This window comes from Sabethes cyaneus, chromosome 3, assembly GCF_943734655.1.
Source record: "Sabethes cyaneus chromosome 3, idSabCyanKW18_F2, whole genome shotgun sequence".
Classification (NCBI taxonomy): Eukaryota; Metazoa; Arthropoda; class Insecta; order Diptera; family Culicidae; genus Sabethes; species Sabethes cyaneus.
This window is the reverse complement of record NC_071355.1, coordinates 97,191,816-97,215,018: the sequence shown is the minus strand read 5'-3', so window position 1 is coordinate 97,215,018 and position 23,203 is coordinate 97,191,816. Positions and strand designations below refer to the sequence as shown.

The window sequence follows — 23,203 nt, the reverse complement described above, 5'->3', positions numbered from 1 at the left end:
AATTCGGAAAATACTATTTTGCAACATGCAATTTTCTAGAAATTGTAGTATGATTTAGGTTACGTTATGTTATGTAATATGTTTATGCGTTCTATTCCGTTTCGCTCATGTTCCGTTACGCATGTTTCCGTTATTTTGGGCACACTGCCTAACTTATCAAACTAGTACGCGCGAAAATTCTTCTGTATGTGTGCGTGCAGGAAAGCGCATTGTAACCGACATGATAGGACATAAAAAATTATTCCGTATTGTACGATTGTTGGAGGCGGACGCAATAAAGTTCAGTTTGCATGGTACAAGTGTTTTCCGTTACTTAGTTTTCCGTTCTCCATAGAGTTTCATAGTATTAAATTTCCGCTACCACAAAATAATTTTTTTAGCATGGTCATCTATGCTGGATCTATAGGTAGTCCATCTCCTGCTACGGAAAAGAGTTCAAAGAAAAACATGACAAAAACTGGACAAATGGGTTAGAAAAAGAGGAGAAATGCGAGAGAGAGAGAGAGAGAGAGAGAGAGAGAGAGAGAGGGAAAAAAATAAAAACTGGGAGTAAAAAATGAAAAACGAACGGGCTATAAAACAGAAAAAAAGTGGTAAAGAAGAAAACGGAAGAGAAAAAAGGAGAAAAGCAGAAAATACGGAATCAGAAAAATGGAGAAACGAGCACGCAAACGAAGGAACTCAACAGGGGCGGCAGCGAGACAGAAAAGGAAAACTTGGAGAGAAAAATGAAAACGGAATACAAAAGAGATTAAATGGACCAGAAAAACAGAAGGTGATAGAGAAGGAGGAAAGGCATGACCTAATAAGAGGAGGAAAAGAACCAAAAAAATATTGAATTTTAACGGAATTTTAAAATGACAAAAAATGTGATCAAAACGAGGAAAAATGCAAGAAAAAATACTAAAAACGGGGCAAAAAAAGAAAAACAAGACGAAAACCAGGGAAGTGGACTGAAGAGGGCGTAAAAACATGAATAAAACGAGACAAGACTGAACAGATAGAAAAAGAAACCAAAAGGAAATGACGAAAACCAAGTAGCTGGCAGGCAGCCATGTTTTCGATGCCAACATGTTAGCGTTAGCATAAACGAGATATCATATATTCGCCACTCTTCACACAAGTTAGCTCTTCAGTTGTTAATGGGGCCCACGACTCCTGAGCCCGCAGTGATGTTAGCTCTTGTCAGCGCAAAGCAAATGAGATAAAGGTGCCAATTAGCTAAGGAAAACGAAAAAATGAATATAAAAGGAAAATAAAATAAGAAAGAGAAGACAAAAGATTGACAACCGAAAAGAAAATAATTAGACAAACTGGAACAAGAAACGAAGGAAGATGGAAACGGGAAACATGAGACAGAAACAAAAAAACGAGAGAAAAACTACAAGGTATACAGCCCTAAGGGTTGTACGAGAGGGTTACGTAGGACTATATCAGATTATTAGATCAAAGACTAATGTAAACTGCGTTTCTGGCATATGTATGTTTATAAGAATATGTGAGTAATGTGAATTTAACGGGAAACTAGCAGTCATTAACTTTTCGTCGGAGAGCCCAATTTCGCAAGCAGTTTTTGGGCCCAAAAGCGGGGTTCTGTTTATAGAAATGTATTCACTGTATTCTTCTTGCCAATCTGGACACAGCGACTATATCTTCGTGAACAGAATTTTTGTTACAAACAAAAAACTGCTTTTGAAATTTGCAGATTTGATGACGACTAGTTTCACCTTAAGCGAATATTTAAAAGAGAAGAGAGAAATATTCAGATTCAATTCTTCATTGAATGCAATGTTGGCTTTGAAAATACGTGGACGGGGGTTCAAAAGTACAACACCTGCAACCATTGAGACATAGAGATTTCTTTTAAAAATCACTAGTGTGCATCATAAAGGTTGAAACAGTAATGAATGACCAGCCCACAGATTATTGTATTAAATATGATTATGCGTAGCTTGACATGTTTCAATAATCTTACTTTAACTCGCTTGTGGCCTTTAAAAGAGCTATTGGTTAAAAATTACATTAAAGCCAAAGCACGTTCATCACAAATATAACGTGCCATTCGAATGTCTCTCTTTTAACATGAATAGCAAGAGGCACGTAAGTTAGCGGCGTCGATTAACTACTGTCTCTTGCTCTGAGAAGGTTTCACTAGTTTTACTTTCACAGCTTATCGCTTGTTACATTGCAGAAAATATGGCACATACGCAAAAATTTCTGTTTTATTTGTATGAGAGTCCTTATTCTCCTACCACAGGGATGAGGGGTCTCAAACCATCATAAAATAAATTCATGCCTTTAAAAAACCCCACATGCCAAATTTGATTCCATATTTGCTTGATTAGTTCTCGAGTTATGAGGCAATTTGTGTTTTATTTGTATGGGAGCCCCCACTCTTACGCCCACCATAAAATTGCTCTCTCACCCCCTCCATAAAATTGCTGGTCATTTTATCTAACCAACGACCAACAGAAAAGGGTAAAACGTGTGAGAGAATAAGACAAATACCCAAGCAACAATGTGAGTTTTATTGTACTCTTATGGCGGTCTTCATGACCAATTTTGGTCTTAATTACCATCATAAGGCTGTATTAAAACCCGAATTGTTACTTGGGTATGTAAATTTTATTTTTAAGTAAACCTTCGTGTTTAATTTCGAGTCCGTGTTCGGTTTGAAGTAAAATTTCAAATCAAAAAGTGAAGTAAATGCTTAAAATTTCAAGATTTAATTTAAATTTAATTTATGGTCAATTTCAAATACAACTTCAATTCCAATTCCAATTAAGGTTCAATTCAGATCTTAATATTAAATGCAATTTTAAGTTAAATTTCAATTTTAATTTTAATTTTAAATAAAATTTCAAAAAGAAACTTCAAAATCTGTTTTAAGTCCAATTTCATGTCTAATGCCAAGTAAAACTTCTAGTCAAAATTACCCCGAAGCTCAGTCTAATTTCAAATGCAATTTTAAACCCAATTTTTAGTTCAATTTGATAAACCCTCAAGCCCAAATTAGTCTAAATTCAAAAATTGTTTAATACCCTATGTCAACTTCGATTTTAAGTTCACTAGCAACTTCTAATTTCTATCCAGTTCCAAGCCGAGTTTCTATATTCCATTTTTCAATTTTAACTTTGGTTTTAAAACCAGTTGCAGCCGAAACCTGAAGTTTTCAACTAAATCGGCTGGTAATTTTATGATAAGTAATAATAGATTCGCCATCCTACGATTACGATCCTCCTGAAGGGTTGTGTGTCCTTTTGTTTATATTTTGGCATGCTTGTGCTGAAAAGTGTTGTACCAATAACTAAAACTCGATTAAAGTTAGAATAATCTAATATGTACATAAAAGTAAGTGTTTATGTGTATGTCTGCATGTTTCTATGCACCGTCATAATTCCGGAACGCCTAGGAGGTTTTTCATCAAACATGATATAACTCTTTAACCCACGGTTACTCGCGCTGTTATATTTTATACAACGCCTGTGGTACGGTAACTTCATCTCGGTAGATCTCGGATTCTGGCAATAAAGAAAATTAGTGTATTCAGCAACATTAATCCGCAGACCAAGATGTTTCCATCGGTGGACACAGTTTTATAAGTTTTTCACCAAGTTGGGTTAGTATTTGAGAGAATTTTGTTCAATTTTAGCATGCCCACGAATCGAAGCTGGTGCGAGTAACGAAAGGTTAAGGTTAAGAACTATAGCCCATATAATTATAAAGGGGAAAATATTTGTTGAAAACAAACTTTCTAAAATCGTTCATATGACTTACAAAGTCCAAATATTGAGTAAATGTTAGTTTAAAAGTTATACTCCGTACCATAACAGTTGAATACGTTTTGGGAAAAGCATCATGTTAGTTCATAGCATACGATTCTCAGAATTTTTTACGCGAGTCGGCCTTAAAAGGAAAAGGGAACAGCCAACGAGTGCAATAACTGAACAGTTGTTTTAAGGTGAAGGACATAAAACAGGCGTTATTAAACATTAATTTTTAAAAATTAGGGAAAAGTCAACACTATTTTGAGAGTAGAATATTGAAGTACAACGGGAAAGAAACTATTTAGTTAATTTTTTGCGTTTCATAATATCAAATCGTAATTATTTTTTATCGAGAGTTATTACAGAGTTTAACCAAACGTAAATCTTTAAATCTTTTATGTAAACATACAAATGTACACTATATACATGTACAACATACAACAGATCCTTCGATAAAACTGATAAATAAGAGGATAAAATTTGTTCTTTAAATCTGTCTTGTTCTAAATGAGTGATTACGCGATTTTTTAGTTCACTTGTGTTTGTAATCCTAAGACAACCTTTAAATCATAATTTTGTTTCTTTTGTTTTTTGTTAGATTTTAGTCACATTAACCAGCTTTGGTCATTCGTAACTTCTGCGTAGTTGGGATTTGAACGCGGGTCCTCGACGTGAGAGGTGTGAATGCTAACCACTACGCCACTGACCCCTATTTGTTTCATTTATTATATCCATTTCACGTCTTTTACATCTAAATCACTGTTATTATTATTCCTTTGAGTAACACAAATGAATTTTCCTCACGCGGTTCCCTCATCCGTTCACTTCATTTATATATCTAGGTATAGACTGATTACATTGTAGGTTCCACCTTTTGATTTAAATTACTTTTGCTGTATCATTGTATTTCCAGTATGTTAACTATGTACCTCTCGTTAAATTACATCACACTTTCAGATTACTATTTAATGTCACCTATGGTTTAATAAAGGATTTTTTTTTTCAATACACTGCACCTACCGGCACTTAATATACCCGCTAACAGTTGAAGTGTCAACAAAATTGTCCAGCTAATTTTCCCGAAACATGTTTCTGGCCACATGGCTGGTTTCACTGCGAAATCCACTCGGCTTACTGGTTTGGATTAAGATAAACGAATCTTTGATCAGAACACTGTTGCGTTATTTGCTGATTGCTTAGCCAATCCTGAACATGACCAGTTATTTTTTGTCAGAACCGAAATATATCCTTGCTGTAACCGAAATGCAACGGAGCGCCAGCAACCGTTGTTTTTAGCGTCTTAAGATAAACTGAACCAACAAGCGCAGAGGGTTGTACGGAAATTTAAAACCTGCGCACCTCGTGAGCATCAGATACGAACGTTTCTCGCAGCTCAATCGCACGCTCCCACTTTCCTCTGTTTTGCTGGTCGCTTCCGAAGCAATGGATAATTTTCAACCAACCCCACTCGTGCGTAAATGTGTTGAGGGGGTTGATGTTTTGAGATGCTTTCCGCAAAGAACCTCATTCGGCGACAATAAACTTGAGCCCGCTCGAGGCGATCGTTAGCGTGCGTGGTGAAAGGTGTTTAAATGCTAGCAGTACAAACATTTGATTGTCAAGGAAATTGGTACGTACCGAGTTTTTCTTCGGTTGCAGTCTCGGTTTTAATTCAGAACAATTTGGCAGAGTAGTATGGAAAAACACTGCTCTCTGCAAGGTTCGCAAAGCGGTATCCAATCTTGTTAGGTATAAATAATAATTGGGAAGTCCTTCAGCAAACAGTTCAAAACTTTCGAAGAGCATTTTCTAGATTTCTAGAAAGCAATAAATTTGTATAGCCTCGCTATTAATATTGATTGTTGGAAAGTTCAGAATTAAATTATAAATGTACATTTAATTTCATAAGGGAAGTTCGAGAACAGTGAAAAAACCAATGTAATATTATTACTTGTTTGAGTTTTTCAACTAAGACACTTAATAATGGGTACCACAATTTTAGCAGATGGTATGGTAATCCAAGACTTACTTTTGCTATTGCTGTGCTATTTTTGGTACAATCATCAGTTTGTAAAGTTTCACGAATATTTGGTAATCTTTCCGAAGGTTCTGATTACTGCGAAACACGAATCGTTCTGCGCGTTAAATTGTATTAACGGGAAATCAGCAGTCATTAGCCTTTCGTTGGAAGCCCAATTTCGGAAGCAGTTTTTGGGCACAAACAGGGGTTATTTAAAAATGTATTCACTGCATTCTTCTTGCCAAGCTGAACACAGCGAATATATTTACATGCATAGAATTTTTATTTCAAACAAAAAAAAACCGTTGTTGAAATGTACAAAATCGATGACAACTCATTTCCAAAAACGGAGCAATTGTTTTAGGTACAACAACTGCTTCCGAAATGAAACTAAAACGAAAAGAAAACTAATGCCTGCTCATTTCACCCTAAGCAAGGTGGATATATGTCCGACATTTGAAGTTTTCCTTTTTTTCAATTTCATGAGATTTAAAGAGGTACAACAAAGTACGTTTAAGATTGGTTTAACAGTTCCATCATTTTTCCATTCACCTTTAAATCACATGAAGTAATAATGTTTCTCTGACCAAATTTTGATTTTTCTGTGGTTAGATATCAACTTGTGATTTATCAGCAACATGTATACGATTAAAATAGTACATCAAGTGCCATTTTGCGTAGAACAACTACAGCGTTTATTTTTATTCGCTTTTCATTCAACCAGTATCGAGCAAATAATTAATTACGTGCGCCTGACGAGCTTCTAGTGGTACCCTTTCTAAAAATTCTTTTGCTTACAGTTCCGCCACGATTCTCGAACTCTTTATCACGTACTTGTTTACTGCCTGATTCCATCGTTGCTTCGATTAGAGTGACGCTCTCCTTGAGCAAAACACGAGCTGCAGCCGGCGAGCACAGATCAGAACGATTCAGCATTATTGCATTCGTACAAATCAGCATAATGTCTCGCTGATAATCCGCTGTTGTGCGAATTGTACCATTTTCGATATTTCGTTTGATTGTGCATAGATCCATCGGGCGATAAATGATATCAGCCGTCTGTTCTTCCGGAAGTGGCTTCAGAAAAGCCGAGGCATACCGCAGGGATGAGATTTTCGAATGAATCGACATAATTGCTTTTTTCCACACGCGATAGTCTTTATCTTCACTGGAAGCTGGAGAGCTAGGTATCGAATCCATTACAGGAGTTGAGGAATAGCTACGTTTCAGCTTATCGCCCAATTCATCCTCGAGTAACACGAATGGACTTTCGGAGCGGTCACGTTCACGATCACGGTCCCGGTCACGCAACTTGCGTAGCGTTCTGCCTTCAGGTTCTTCAACCTTTGGGGTTGTCTGTTGCTCTTCTTTTACTTTTGGAGGCTCCTCAATTGGGCGACGTCGTGAGTAATCTCTTTTAGTTTTAGATATTTTCATTTCTATCAGCGAATCGTCATCAGTATCGGTAATTGTTACAACCGGCTCTTCAAGATTTTTTACATCAGTTTCTTTTTGTTCGTCTGGTTCTTCATCCAGGTGTTCCTGAGCATCCATAAAAATATCTTCCTCTGGGACATGCTTTTCTTCTTTAATTTTTTGTATCGAGAGTGGAACAATAGGTTCTTCGTCGTCTTTGAAATCATATTCAGCTGCCAACTTCTCTAAAGCTTCTTTCTTTGCTCGGGCAGCTTCTTCTTCTTCAGTAAGCGTCTTCGATATTTCCTGCAATTTGACTTCGACAGAAGACACGTTGGATTTGTCATCACTTAAGCAAGACTCATCATCGTCAATTTTCTCATCATAATTGATTTCTGATGGCTTATTTTCAGAAGAAGTATCCAGAGAAGCAAGCGGTTTGTCTTCAGAATTATCTTCATCAGCATTTACTTCGGAAGCATCAGCATTCTTCGGCGATACTGCTACATTGCTTTCTTCTTTACTGAACCCAGTATTAGTAATAATGTTACCACAATTTTCTACAGTATTGCGATCGGTATCTTCAGTTTCAGAGCATAACTGATCTACTTGAGGTGAATCGTCCTTTTGTTCCGTTGTAATTTTTTCTTCAACCTGTTCAGTTTCGTCAATCTTTGCGGAATATGACTTGCATGAATCGAATAATTTAGGTGAATCTGTAGCCAATGTAGATTCGCAAGATTTAACTAATTCAGCACATTCAGTGGATTTAACAGGTCCAGTTGTTTCGATGGATTCAGCTGCTTCGTCAGATTTGGCTGAATCGCCAATATTAGTTTGCTGGCCGTCGCCTTGTTGCAAAACTGTAGATGCTTCAGGAGTTGCTATTGGAGCCACAGTTGTCACGGTCGCATCGAATACAATTTTGCTGGTTTCCTCGTTTTTTGGTTCATCAAAATGAACTTGATTATTATCCTTGGAAATTGCATTGGCAGCCTCCAAAACTACGTTTATATCTTTTCCCTTTGGAGAAATAACCTCGTCTTCCATTATAGAATCTACAACGTTTTCTAGAATTTCATCCTCGAGAATACCGTTGTTTTCGTTTAGGATTTCATCTAGCTCTTCCGGCATTAATTCCTGGAAAACCGCCATTAAATCTTTCGCTGGATCGACATTATCCGAATCCGTTTCCATATCTTCGGTTTTCTCTAACGGTTGATCAGATTCCGGAAATCCCTTGGTCACGTTAGTCGTTTTTGATTTGGTTTCTGCAAGTGCTCTATGCATCCCGAGATCTGATTTAGATTCATTAGAATTGACTTCATATGGAACTGATTCTTTTCCGTCTGACTTAGTAGGATTTACAACAGGGGAAACAGTTTGATTAACTTCATTAGATCGATTTTCCAACACTGCAGTGGATGGAAACAAATTTTTTCCTTGTATATGCACGATTGGCGAATTACTTGACAGTAAATTAACAATTGTTGGTGACATCGCAGTTTTATTAGCGGAAGTTTGAAGCATTGAATTACCCGATGTCGATCCTGCAGCGGGGCTTTTTAGCAGAGATGTTAGCAACGGAGAAGTCCCTGATTTGCATGAACTCTGACTATCCTCATCCGTTTCGTCTTTTATTTTAAAATTACCGCCAGCAATCACCTTACTGGAACTGGGGGAACTAGGATACATTGGCCTCCACTGACGTTCAAGTTCCAACTTTTTCTCTTCACGTTCCTTTAGCCACTGTTCGTGTAATATATGTTCCTTTTCCTTTTGTGCTTTGTCCATTTCTATTTGCTTCCACATTTCACGAAGCTTTTTTTCATCTGTCACGCCACTTTGAATCAGTATAATATCTTCCTTAACTTTTGTATACTGTTGAGCTTCGTCTTGGATTATTTTTTTTAATTCAATTATCCTTTCTTGAGACAGCTTTCGCAATATTGATTCACCTGGCGTCTCAACAGCGCTAACACCATCACGCTCGGAAGTTGTTCTCTTTTTCCGTTTCGGAGTTTCCACGTTCTCCAATAATTTGCCATATTGAGCAGCACAGGACTTCTGCGAAAACCAATCACCGGGACGATTTGAACCACAGAGCATCTTGAGTGATCGGCTAACCGACATCCAGTTTTGGTCGCCGCTACAAGCTACGGCCGAAGCCAAGCAAAGCTTTTCTTTTGTTGACCATTTGTCCAGCGGAACGCGCTTCAGCTGAAGCCGCTCTTGTATCGAAGAAATGTTACTCATTGATAGACTAGAAAACAAGGAACACATTAATTTTTATCATAAAACTACTGATTAAAGAAGTACTTTGACTGCAAACAATAAGCATTACAACTACAACCACTCAACTATATTCCAAAATAATTACATATTATTGTTTTTGGGGAACGGGCAAAAATATCAGCAATGATATTTTTAATATCGATTTCGATCATTTCGATACAAGTTTCGATACTTCAAATTAATAAGGAGCTTTTTAAATATTACGTAACGCAGCAGGGGGAAGTGGTTTAGTTGAGTGTTTGCAACACGGTTTTGCACGGGCGAGCATAACCACACTTCTTTGACGTCTATCAGTGGTTTGTTTACATGGACTTAGAACATGGGTTAACTTGTTGAAACTGAATATTGCTTGAAGGTCTTAACTTAACTGCATGCTGTCAGTTTAACCCACCCCATCGACATCTCTATCCAGCTTTTTACGAACCATAATGGCGAACGTGTTCGTAATTGAGCTTGCTGACGTTTATCGTACGCACACATCGACGCGCGATTTGTTGTTGCTGTTGTTAGATTTTACATTGATTTTACACGTTTGTTTTTGTTTTCCCCCAGTTATACCCCGGTAAAAAAACATACGTTTGAGTGATAAACGATAAGTTTTTGTAGCCTTTTGCACTGGGCTTAGCAAGCTCTATATTTGAACAGCATTTTTGACAGTTCCCTAGTACATCGCACGTTTTCTTTCCGCTCGCGTTCACCGTAAAACTAAAGGAATGCGCGGAAAGAACACGTGCGATGTATCAGGGAAATGTCAAAAATGCTGTTCAAATATTACGAACAAGTCCACCATTATGGCTCGTAAAAAGCTGGATAACGAGCTACAGTGAACGTCAGCGACAGCATGTCCTGGGCTCAAAATTTGACAGCGGGCCCAAATCTTACTACTGGCAGTTGAGTGAAACGCAGTGCTGACATGCTATCTCATTTTCGCACACACGAGATATTGGCAGCGAAAGCATGGTTGCCTGCCGATGGGGTGGTTTAACCGAAATGCAATCTCGGTTAATTTTTTGAACACTTTGACAGCACTTCGATTAAAACTGAGTGCTAATCGACCTGTGCCCAACCCCGGGCATCTACTATGTTTCCTGAAACCGACGTTCAAATATTACGAACATGTCCGCCATTATGGCTCGTAAAAAGCTGGATTGAATCTTACCATTGAATCTTAAGCATTAACTCATGAATCATCGATTTACTTATGAATCCGCTCCAGATACGGGACTTACCCACATGAAAAGCTACTCCGTTTTAATTGAATGCCAAAATTACCTTATGACTACTGTTTTACCTGACTCACTGCGAATATGCGTATTATTGAAATAAAACGTAACCATACGCTTTATTCGTTTATAACGCATATGCAGTTAATATCGATAACAAACGATTTTTTTGTAAGTTGTGCTTTTGTTATTACGTTTAATTTGTAAAAAGTTGCATAAATAACAATTCAGTTTCACAATACAATTATTGCGCACTACTGACACATGAAATATAACATTTAAGTACGTTGTTTTTAGTGATCAAAATTAACGATATTTTCGATACATGGGCGATATTTTTCGAAACCTTTCGAACCAACACGATACCGCGAATACAACGCATTTCGCAGTGAGTCAGGTAACACAGTAGAACCTGATCAATGCAGCTTTTACGACCCAGGTAACCAATCCAGCTTTTTACGCGCTATAATGGAGGACGCTATAAATTGTGTTCATAGTATGCGAACAATTTTTTTGACAACTCTGCATACATCAAAACTGGGCACTTTTCTCCTGTACGGCAGTGTCGCTCTTTCTTTCGTTTACGCAAAAGTAGGAGAGCAATAGTTTTGTTTACATTTCGCACATTTTTGCTCTCCTTCTTTGGCGTAAACGAAAGAAAGAGCACGGTAGTGTTGCAAGAGAAGAGTGCCAGATTTGATGTATCCAGCTTTTTACGAGCCATAATGGCGGACGTGTTCGTAATATTTGGACAGCATTTTTGACATTTCCCTAATACATCGCACGTTTTATTTCCGCGCGTTCACGGTAAAACTAAAGGAACGTACGGAAAGAAAACGTGCGATGTATTACGGAAATGTCAAAAATGCTGTTCAAATATTACGAACACGTCCGCCATTATGGCTCGTAAAAAGCTGGATGCAGAGTTGTCAAAAAGATTGTTCGCATATTACGAACACAATTTATAGCGGCCACCATTATAGCGCGTAAAAAGCTGGATAAGCATTAGTATAAGCAGTAAATCAATCGTTTATTAGCATCCCTGGCGTTTTATCCAGCTTTTTACGAGCCATAATGGCGAACGTGTTCGTAATATTTGAACAGCATTTTTGACATTTCTAGATAGAATTAACAAAAGGGCGAATGTCGCAAAAATAAACAAAACGGGTGAGAGTTACTTTTTGCTGGCCCAGCATATCCAGCTTTTTACACGCTATAATAGTGGACGCTATAAATTGTGTTCGTAATATGCGTACAATCTTTTTGACAACTCTGCATACATCAAACCTGGCACTCTTTTCTTGCAACACTACCGTGCTCTTTCTTTCGTTTACGCCAAAGAAGGAGAGCAAAAATGTGCAAAATGTAAACAAAACTATTGCTCTCCTTCTTTTACGTAAACGAAAGAAAGAGCAACACTGCCGTACAGGAGAAGAGTGCCCAGTTTTGATGGATGCAGAGTTGTCAAAAAAATTGTTCGCATATTACGAACATAATTTATTGCGTCCGCCATTATAGCGCGTAAAAAGCTGGATAGGAAAATCAACCCTCACTCGGTTTGTTTACGCTTGCGACATTCGCCCTTTTGTTAATTCTATCTTCATTTCTCTAATACAACGCACGTTTTCTTTCCGTACATTCCTTTAGTTTTACCGTGAACGCGCGGAAAGAAAACGTGCGATGTATTTAGGGAAATGTCAACAATGCTGTTCAAATATTACGAACACGTACGCCATTATGGCTCGTAAAAAGTTTTCTTTCCGTACATTCCTTTAGTTTTACCGTGAACGCGCGGAAAGAAAACGTGCGATGTATTTAGGGAACCCAAGTAACCAAGAGTTCGAATAATGGTGTCTAACAAGGGTTAAACAGCTTTATGTATATCAATCTATAACTTGCTAAGCAGCGTCACTTTTAAGTAATTAACCGAACTTTCAAGCTGTCTTGGGTTCACTGCATAGAACGCTAAGCAGCTTCGAAATAAACTGTCAAAAACTAAGAAAAAACAAATTTAGCAGCACTTCTATATGTTCTATTTTTATACTTCTACCTAACTTCTATATTCGTTGCATTTGCCTGCTGTTGGGTTTGAACCCGGGTGCTCCGCGTTGTAAACCTATACCGATCCACTGCGTCACCTTTGTCGTATACAAGCGATGTGAATTTTGCCAATGAGTTGTTAAGTAAAAGTTCGATTTAGAACTTGCAGCAGCTTTGTGCAGCGCGAGTTAATTATAGAACATAAAGTTTGGAACCAGGCAATTAACTGTAGTAGTGAGATACCGACAGCATATGCTACACAACACAATAATGAAGAGCATTCTAATTTATATTTGTAATTAGAAATGTGCGAGGATTAAATTTATTCAAGTGAAATAAAAATTAATCTCCAATAGTTTCAGGTTCTGCTGGTTTGATCACCAGAAATATAAACAAAAAAGCAACACGCAGAACTTGTTAGCAACTAAAGTTACTTCAGAACTTCATGTAGCATCCTAATAGCTTTGAAGTATCTATGAAGTACTCGCAGCATTTCTTCAAGCATTTAGTTCCACATATACTTGATATACACTACTAATCAGCGTGAAAGTTCCACGGAACTGAATCTGAACTAATTATGAACTTTCGAGTTCGCGTGTCAAGTAATATTCGAACTTTTGGTTGCTTGGGAAATGTCAACAATGCTGTTCAAATATTACGAACACGTACGCCATTATGGCTCGTAAAAAGTTTTCTTTCCGTACATTCCTTTAGTTTTACCTTGAACGCGCGGAAAGAAAACGTGCGATGTATTTAGGGAAATGTCAACAATGCTGTTCAAATATTACGAACACGTACGCCATTATGGCTCGTAAAAAGCTGGATTGCTTACCTGGGGAGCCATAATGGCGTACGTGTTCGTAATATTTGAACAGCATTTTTGACATTTCCCTAATACATCGCACGTTTTCTTTTCGTACATTCCTTTAGTTATACCACAGACTAACAGACGTAACACTGAAGCCTCATTCCATCGCCAATAAAAACGATCATTTCAAATGTTCACTTAAGCCAAGACTCAAACAACAGTCGCTGCGCGAGAACGCCGCTCGCTTGCACTGGCGCTGTTATCAGGTAATATACAAGTAAATTTATAGCATTGCTAAATTTATAGCAAGCTGCTTTGCGTAGCGCGAAGACTACATTAGATGATGCTACTGTGTTACCTGACTCACTGCGAAATGCGTTGTATTCGCGGTATCGTGTTGGTTCGAAAGGTTTCGAAAAATATCGCCCATGTATCGAAAATATCGTTAATTTTGATCACTAAAAACAACGTACTTAAATGTTATATTTCATGTGTCAGTAGTGCGCAATAATTGTATTGTGAAACTGAATTGTTATTTATGCAACTTTTTACAAATTAAACGTAATAACAAAAGCACAACTTACAAAAAAATCGTTTGTTATCGATATTAACTGCATATGCGTTATAAACGAATAAAGCGTATGGTTACGTTTTATTTCAATAATACGCATATTCGCAGTGAGTCAGGTAAAACAGTAGTGTTTTTTCCAAATTTAGGGGTGTCATTGAAACGATGTTTTGTTAGAAAATTTGTTCGAAGTGTTACGTCTGTTAGTCTGTGGTTATACCGTGAACACTCGGAAATAAAACGTGCGATATATTAGGGAAATTGAGCTTGCTGATGTTTATCGTACGCACACATCGATGCGCGATTTGTTGTTGCTGTTGTTAGATTTTACATTGATTTTACACGTTTGTTTTTGTTTTCCCCCAGTTATACCCCGGTAAAAAAACATACGTTTGAGTGAAAAACGTTAAGTTTTTGTAACCCTTAGCAAGCTCTATGCCGAATATGCTGTTCAAATATTATGAACATTTCGTTAGACATTTTGATTCGTACGGTTACACGTGTAGGAGAGCGTTTCGAAGTAGGGCAACTTTACAAATATAGCAATTTCACTTTTCCGGATAGTAAACCTCAGGCGTTGCATCGACTGCGAACAATTGAAAAGAAGATAGATGCTGATCCTGCATTCGCTGAAAAATACTGTAGTAAAATTCAAGATTATATAGATAAGGGATATGCAAGAAAACTGTTACCGGAGGAACTAACTGAACCTGCAAACACTTGGTATCTACCACATTTTAGTGTGGTAAGCGGTGAGAAATTTCGTTTAGTTATGGATGCTAAAGCGAAATCGCATGGATTCTCGCTGAACGACTTGTTGCTGAAGGGGCCCGATTTCGTTCCACCCTTGATTGCGATTTTGATGCGTGCTAGAAGAAAGAAGATTGTCTTTGTCGCCGACATCAAAGAAATGTTTCATCAGGTTGTTATTCGTAGAGAGGATCGCGGTATGGACCGATCTGCTCCTCCAAGTGTACATATAATGATGGTAATGATATTCGGTGCAATGTCATCGCCGTCAATGGCACAGTTTATAAAAAATTTCAACGCTAAGGAACACGAAGAGCAATATCCAGGGGTAGAACGAGCGGTGGTAGAGCAGCACTATGTAGATGATTATTTTGACTGTACAGATACAGAAGAAGAAGCCATCGAACTGGTCGAACGCGTCATCAAGATACATGATCAGGGAGGGTTTAAACTTGTCAAGTTTTCCTCAAATTGTGAGGCTCTGCTGAAATCTCTTGAACCCGCTTTGATAGCCGAACGTGCAGAAAATTACACCCGAATATTAGGCATCATGTGGGATCTTCAGACAGATCAATTCGTCTTTCCTTTGAATTTCCCTGCACTAGACAAAACGATTCGGACCGGTCAGCAAGTACCATCGAAGAGGCAACTGCTAAGGTTTATGATGAGTATTTTTGACCCACTAGGTCTACTTAGTCCAATCTTGATACATCTGAAGCTTATTTTCCAAGAACTTTGGCGTTTGCAGTCAGGCTGGGACGACGATATTCCTGATGGTCTCGTCACAAAATGGAAGGAATGGTTAAATGAAACTGAGAAGCTGAAAGAGATCCGTTTATTGAGGTGTTATTTCCCCAGACAAGACAACGTCTCAGGTATTGAATTGCATGCATTTAGTGATGCAAGTGACAAGGCTTTCGCCTCTGCGATTTATATGGTCTATCGTACGAAAGGTGAATCGAACGTGGCATTGGTATACGCCAAGTCTAGAGTCACCCCATTGAAAGCCCAAACTGTACCCCGACTAGAACTTCAGGGATGTGTACTGGCCAGTCAAATGATGAAGGTGGTTCAGGATGAGTTAAAAATGGTAGTAACAGGTATATACTTTTGGACAGACTCTAAGATTTGCTTGAGTTGGCTGAACACAAAGCAAAAACTAACGGCGTATATTGGCTCGAGAGTTATGAAGATCAAGGATAATGGCCATGGAAATGAGCTGTGGCACTGGATTCCGTCGCATCTAAACGTGGCGGACTTAGGAACAAAATCGTCTAAATTTGGCAATATGGATTAGAGGTCCTGAGTTTCTTCAAAGCAGTGAAGATGTTCGACAGTTGATTAGTGTTCCTCTAGAAATGTCATCTGCTGAATTGCTGAATTTCCATGAGGAAATAGTCGACTATGCATTAAGTTCATTTTGCTATAGAGTTTACCACACAGAAATCACTGATTTACCCGATATTGAAAGGTTTTCTGATTTCAATAGATTGATTAGAACTACCGCGTACGTTTTAAAAATGAAAAAGAGTTTGCTGTTGCCAAAACACAATCGACCACAGCGCTTGACGATTGATGTCCGTGATATAAGTGAGGCGAGAAATGTTTGGTATAATAAAGTACAGCTGGAAGTGTTCAATGAAGAGTTTCGGAGTCTAAGCCAAACTGGATACGTCAAGAGTAGCAGTCGTTTGAAGTTCTACTCTCCGTTTATGCATAACGGAATCATTCGCATGAGAGGTCGTTTACAAAATGATGATAAACCTTTTGAAGTCAATAATCCTGTAATCCTGCCTAACAACCATCAGTTTTCAACATTATTGATTCGAATGTACCACATTGCCAATGCACATCAAGGGCTAGAAACCGTCATTACCAATATCAAAGAACGTCATCGTATCCTGAAGATCCGTTCGCAGGTGAAGAAATACGCAAAGTCCTGTATCAAATGTCGAGAGTTAAGAGGAAAACCGACTGTTCCGCAAATGGGTAACCTGCCTCCTGAAAGGACAACTCCCTTCGTGTTTCCTTTTACCAGTACGGGAATTGATTACTTCGGTCCCTTGTGTATAAAAATTGGACGCCGGTTGGAAAAAAGATGGGTAGTATTATTTACCTGCATGACTTCAAGGGCCATTCACTTAGAAGTCGTACCGTTTCTAGACACTAACAGCTGTATAATGGCGATCCGTTGCTTCATGTCAATTCGTGGTTTACCACAGTGCATTATGACAGACAATGGCACTAATTTTACCGGCGCAGATAAGGAACTAAAACAATTGGTAAGAACATTGGATCAGCCGCAAATTGAAAGTTCATTAAGCGTTAGGGGCGTCGAATGGAAATTTATTCCCCCTGGAACACCGCATTTCGGAGGACGCTGGGAGCGGTTAGTGAGAACTGTGAAAACTGCACTTCGAGCAATGCTACGGGAAACACATCCAACGGAATTGGTCTTACGGACAGCTTTGTGTGAGGTAATGAATGTAATTAACAATAGACCGTTGACGCATATATCCAATGACCCTCAAGAGCCTGAACCACTGACGCCAAACATGTTGCTGCTAGGTCGAAACAATTCAATTCAATTTGATCACGATTTTGATGAGCGAGATCTGAACTGTCGTGCAGCCTATAAGCACGCACAGGTATTTGTAGATAGGTTTTGGCGCAAATGGATAGCTGCATATCTACCAGAGCTGATGAGGAGCCGGAAGTGGCCGGATAGTAGAAACTATCGTGAATATGTGAATCGTGAATCGTGGATGAATCTCTCCATCGTGGAAACTGGCCAAAAGGTGTGGTAGAAAAGATTTTTCGGGGAACTGATGGAAGGGTGAGAACAGTTTGTGTAAGAACATCGAGATCAGTGTACACGAGACCAGTTAGCAAAATTATACTATTGCAAGCGAACTCTGTTCCTGGCCCGGAGAATGTTGCCAACATTATACACACGAATAATACAACCGTGCCAAACCCCGTAACCCTGGTTACCGCTTGATTTGGAAAATAACAAATCAAAGCAATCGGGGGTGAAAATTTTCACTAATTCTTCAAGCATTTTCGTTGAGATAGGTTTGTTGCAAATTCGCTCTGATTAAGATTGTTCTTAAAATAAATTAGTTATTACGTAAGTTTGTCAATTGCTAAAAAATACAAAATTGTGGTTTTGTGAAAAAGAAACCTTGAAGTCGCTGTCCTGAAGAACTGTCCTGTGCCTACATTTTTTGGCCCTTCTCTCCCAGGTAAGGGAAGACTTCGTCCTGCTGCTAAATGTGCCTACATTTTTGGCCCTTCTCTCCCAGGTAAGGGAAGACTTCGTCCTGCTGCTAACTGTGCCAACAACCATTATGGCTCGTAAAAAGCTGGATACTAATGCTTATTGGTTACCTGGGTTCTTTGGTGAGAATTGTCGACTAACACTTGAAAGGGGCGGATCCCAAGCAGCACTTGCAACATCTTCCATGTGGCTATTAAGTCTTGTTTAAATTGCAAAAAACTTCACCGGTTACAGTATTGAAACACGCAACAAATAAGCAACTTCATGTTATTAATATGTTGGATTCAGGTTATCCAATACTTATACTGGCTGTCACAAATATATTAGTCTATATCTAGTAACATGAAACTTAATCGCAACATCGTGTTATTATAATGCCATTGCTAAACAATAATGTCACATGATGTTGCATCATGTTGATTACGGCATATTGTTAAATAAAATGTAACCAAACAAATACAACCAATGTAACATCATATTCTGCCATATTTTTATGAAAAAATATTTTTCAACGAAGGAATGTTTTTATTTCAACAATAATTACACGAACATTCATCAGGAATCCATGGCATTTACTAAAATATTATTTGATTGCAGTATCTAGTTCGATTTTACACCGCATTTTTCCATCGTAAACGAATTCTTAATCTGGCTGGGTTAATTCTTTAAACTTGAAAATAAATAAATTAATAACTTTCACGAGGCGCATCAAATAATACAAAGCAAAATTATATTTTGCACGATAAATTTTGAATGGCATGGAGATTAGCTCATAATAGGCCCAAAAAACTAAAGTCGCATTAAGAATATTAATATAAATAATTTTCGTCTTGGAGCCCTGAGAGGAAATCCCGGTTCCCGCTAAACATAATTCGTGATGAAGTTGCTCATAATTGTTTGGTTTTTGTGCGAGGAAAAAAGAGAAGAAAGTATTTTTGTTTTTGTTTTCACGCAAGTTTTGACAACGCGGCATAGGATTTCGTGGGAGTGCGAACAGGCTTAAAATCTCTTTTAGTATCGTAGTCGCAAGTTTTGACAACGCGACATAGGATTTCGTGTGAGTGCGAACAGGCATAAAATCTCTTTTAGTATCGTAGTCGCGAATACCTGCTTGTATTTAGATAACGCGCATTGGTTTTTGTGCGAGAAAAAAAGAGAAGGAAGTATTTTTGTTTATGTTTTCACGCAAGTTTTGACAACGCGGCATAGGATTTCGTGGGAGTGCGAACAGGCTTAAAATCTCTTTTAGTATCGTAGTCGCGAATGGATAGATAACGCGCATTGATGTTCCATAAAACATCTGTGTAACAATTGGTTGCATATAGGCTCCACCTCTTGCGCTTTTTCAATCACATAACAGTTCGATAAAGGTAACTGATGCGAACTTTTACCATATTTGAATGTTTCAATTAGGGTTGCGTAACCCTTCATGCAACAAATGGTGCTGCTTGGGATAAGCCAACTGCCAAACAGAACGAGTGAGAGTTCGTTTTCCTATGCTGCTCCACCAAAAAATAACTCTCACTCGTTCTGTTTGACAGTTGGCTTATCCGCCCCTTTCAAATATTGGTCGACAATTGAACCGCCAATCTGTCAATTACACTCCCATATGTGGCTTTGCAGGAATCCAGCTTTTTACGAGCCATAATGGCGGACGAGTTCGTAAATTTGAACAGCATTTTTGAAATTTCCCTAATACATCGCACGTTTTATTTCCGAGTGTTCACGGTATCCAGCTTTTTACGAGCCATTATAGAGCTTGCTAAGGGTTACAAAAACTTATCGTTTTTCACTCAAACGTATGTTTTTTTACCGGGGTATAACTGGGGGAAAACAAAAACAAACGTGTAAAATCAATGTAAAATCTAACAACAGCAACAACAAATCGCGCGTCGATGTGTGCGTGTGGCAAACGTCAGCAAGCTCAATGGCGAACGTTGCGCGTTCACGGTGAAACTAAAGGAATGTACGGAAAGAAAACGTGCGATGTATTAGGGAAATGTCAAAAATGCTGTTCAAATACTACGAACACGTCCGCCATTATGGCTCGTAAAAAGCTGGATAACTAAAGGAATGTACGAAAAGAAAACGTGCGATGTATCCAGCTTTCCACGAGCGATAATGGCGGATATTGAGCACAAGTGGGCACAATCTTTTGACATTCATTGGAGGAGCGTCGAGTTCGCCCTGACGGAGTTACTATGGATACATGCATGATTGTTTGTTGTTCGAGTGTAAAATGTAAACATTGTTCAATTTTGCAGATCAGCTAAAGAGATTAATAGATAAATAAAATTAATTACGACTTGTTAGCTTTAAGACACAACTCGCCGGTTAATTCGGTTAATGTTACAGCTTGGATGACAGCCATTGCTAGATTCGTTAAAATTAGATGCCAACAATTATCGATTTAAGTTTTTTATGGTCGTAAATTTTAATGTTGAAATGGAATCGGCTGCACATTAAAATCGTCTTTTAAGGCTTTCATATATTCCAGCGCTTTGAAAGCGTTATGGACCTGGTTATTGAATACAAAAAGTCGAATTTTTCGTTCAATAAGATAATATTTTTTCACTCTTGCTATCAACCACTTGTGTGTTTATTTACATGAACTAGACTTAATTACTTTGCACAACTCGTGTTTTAATGGATGAAGTTACGCGTTGGCTCACGAAGCCCTTCTCTAAACAAACAGATGCCGAAACTGTTGTAGTTTGGCTTCGGTAATCACCGCTCCGACCAGCAGCAGCTGACTATCCCGAGGATCGGCAGCCGTTTCTGTTACAGCTGCATTCTTGTATAGCCAAGCCACCTCTTGGCCGCCCATAGGAACGCGTATAATAAGCTTTTGGCGACCGGTAACGACCAGAATTTGCCGCTCAATTTCTTGCAACTGTTCATGGACGATGACATCGGCAAGCATCGATCAGTCCCGTCGGGATATCCGCCATAAAACCGACGGTGTCCATAAAGAGTACTTTCAGCTTGCATGGAAGCCAGTTAGCATGAGCCGTTACATCCAACGTGGCAAATAGCTGATTCCGCGGTTCGAGAGATTTTTCCTCGGTGAAGGCTTTAATCAGAGAGGTTTTACCGGCATTGGTGTAGCCCACGGCAGCAACAATTGGATAGGCTTTCTGTTTGCGTCTATTGCGGAGCAAATCGCGATGCGACCGAATAGATACCAGTTCATTTTTCAGCTTTCTCTCGCGGATGCGAAGCATGTGCCTTTGTGATTCGGTAAGATAAATACGACTTTTAGTACTGATAGAGTCTTGATCCTTCATCTGATTCCAAATGTATGGAATTTCGGCCATTACAACCTGCAGTTTAGCTTCAGTGCTTATGGCATGCAAGCGCAGAATCTGTATTACTACAGAATAACGGTCCATTACGTTACGTTACCATTACGAAGTTTGCAGGTTTTGCAAACACATTTTAATTTCTTCCAGTTTTCCAACGCCAAAAAGATTTTTATCTAGCGATTCCAGCGGAACTTTCAGGGCGTACTCTACTGTCCATTTGGGTATCGAACGAACCAACGCTTCCGCCTCCGCAAGTTGATGTTCTGATTTGCTGGAAGACTTTTTCGGTTCCCACTTTATGTATGGTTGAATGATAAACACGTTTTGTTCGTTGTGCAGTCTTTTCTGCACTCGCATGGCATTGTTGGCACTGGTGTCGTAGTCGGCATCGTCCAAGCTGAACTCACCTAAATCTGCTCCATCGGTCGAACCAGCGATCTCTCTGTTGGTACTCTTAAATTTCCCTTTATAGTCTTTGTATTTACTGGAGTCAGTGTATTTATATCTCGTAGTAGTCACTTCAGCTGATCTGCAAAATGAAACAATGTTTATATTTTTACACTCGAACAACAAACAATCATGGATGTTTCCATAGTAACTCCATCAGGGCGCACTCGACGCTCCTCCAATGAATGTCCAAAGATTGTGCCCACTTGTGCTCAATATCCGCCATTATCGCTCGTGGAAAGCTGGATAAGGGAAATGTCAAAAATGCTGTTCAAATATTACGAACACGTACACCATTACGGCTCGTAAAAAGCTGGATAGTGCAACACCTTTACCAGTTGAACTGTAAACAGTAGTTGAGAGTCAGCTGCCAATAGCTCCACTTATACCACAGAGAACAGATTAACAGGCTCGAAGAAAGTAATCGATTTTGTGTGTGTAAAATCCAACCCATCGGCAGACAACCATGTTTTCGCCGCCAACATCTCGTGTGTGCGAAAATGTGATAGCATGTCAGCACTGCGTTTCACTCAACTGCCAGCAGTCTGATTTGGGCCCGCTGTCAAATTTTGAGCCCCGGACATGCTGTCGCTGACGTTTACTGCAGTTCGATATAGAGATGTCGATGGGGTGGTAAAATCTGTCGGTAGCGCCCTGTTGGATACTGTCAAACAAACTGAGTACACTGAGAAAATTTTTCGTATAGTTTCTATGTGTTTCACACATAGATTTTTTCCACGTGCTGAGTAAATGAACTTTATGTGCCAATCAGTTACCATTTATGTGTTTTTAAAATTTACCTTTAAAATTTGCACATACAGCACTCGTTCGCTAATTGCACGAATGAGGCGATGCGATTAGCGAATTTTGTTTTTTAATTGCGCGATGGTTGCCAATATTTATTGTAAAACATAATGCGTTATCACTGTAAAGAACTCTTCACAGGCATTCACACGTACGCTAAATTTTGGGAAAAACATTTAAATTTTTACATACGAACTAAAAGTTTAATGAAAATGTGTTCAATTAGTCAAAGTTTAGCCAAATTTGTATAAATTTGCTTGTAATGTATCTACGTAATGCAGAGATAGAGAGTTTGCATTCGGCAACGCTGCATTTTTGTTTATAGCAACCACTTGGAAAACCACGTGTAGTTTGACAGATAACTGCTTTTCAGTTGCACGATCGTGCAGTTAGCGGACGTGCAATTAAAAGACGGTGCGACTAGAGGACGTGCAATTAGCGCACGAGTGCTGTACTATTCATATGCATATAATTTTCATG

The 23,203-nt window shown here is 38.7% G+C and overlaps 2 protein-coding genes and 1 pseudogene across 2 annotated transcripts; 1 reads left to right on the top strand and 2 right to left on the bottom strand.

Moving 5' to 3' along the window:
* Positions 1-6,483: 6,483 nt before the first annotated feature.
* LOC128742142 (bromodomain-containing protein 8) lies at positions 6,484-9,585 on the bottom strand. The gene is made up of 2 exons (XM_053838376.1): positions 9,523-9,585; positions 6,484-9,466 (listed from the first exon to the last, which is right to left on the bottom strand). The coding sequence occupies exon 2, from the start codon at positions 9,457-9,459 to the stop codon at positions 6,526-6,528; it is 2,934 nt and encodes a 977-aa protein (XP_053694351.1). The 5' UTR covers positions 9,460-9,466; positions 9,523-9,585; the 3' UTR covers positions 6,484-6,525.
* A 6,822-nt stretch (positions 9,586-16,407) lies between these two features.
* LOC128739909 (uncharacterized) lies at positions 16,408-17,694 on the top strand. Its single transcript, XM_053835410.1, has one exon. The coding sequence runs from the start codon at positions 16,408-16,410 to the stop codon at positions 17,692-17,694; it is 1,287 nt and encodes a 428-aa protein (XP_053691385.1).
* A 3,370-nt stretch (positions 17,695-21,064) lies between these two features.
* On the bottom strand, positions 21,065-22,216 carry LOC128739906 (putative GTP-binding protein 6; annotated as a pseudogene).
* Positions 22,217-23,203: the final 987 nt, after the last annotated feature.

What these genes read in the sequence shown, in the direction of transcription:
- LOC128742142 (XM_053838376.1), bottom strand. Translation starts at nt 9,459, where the DNA reads ATGAGTAACATTTCTTCGATACAAGAGCGGCTTCAGCTGAAGCGCGTT.
- LOC128739909 (XM_053835410.1), top strand. Translation starts at nt 16,408, where the DNA reads ATGAAAAAGAGTTTGCTGTTGCCAAAACACAATCGACCACAGCGCTTG.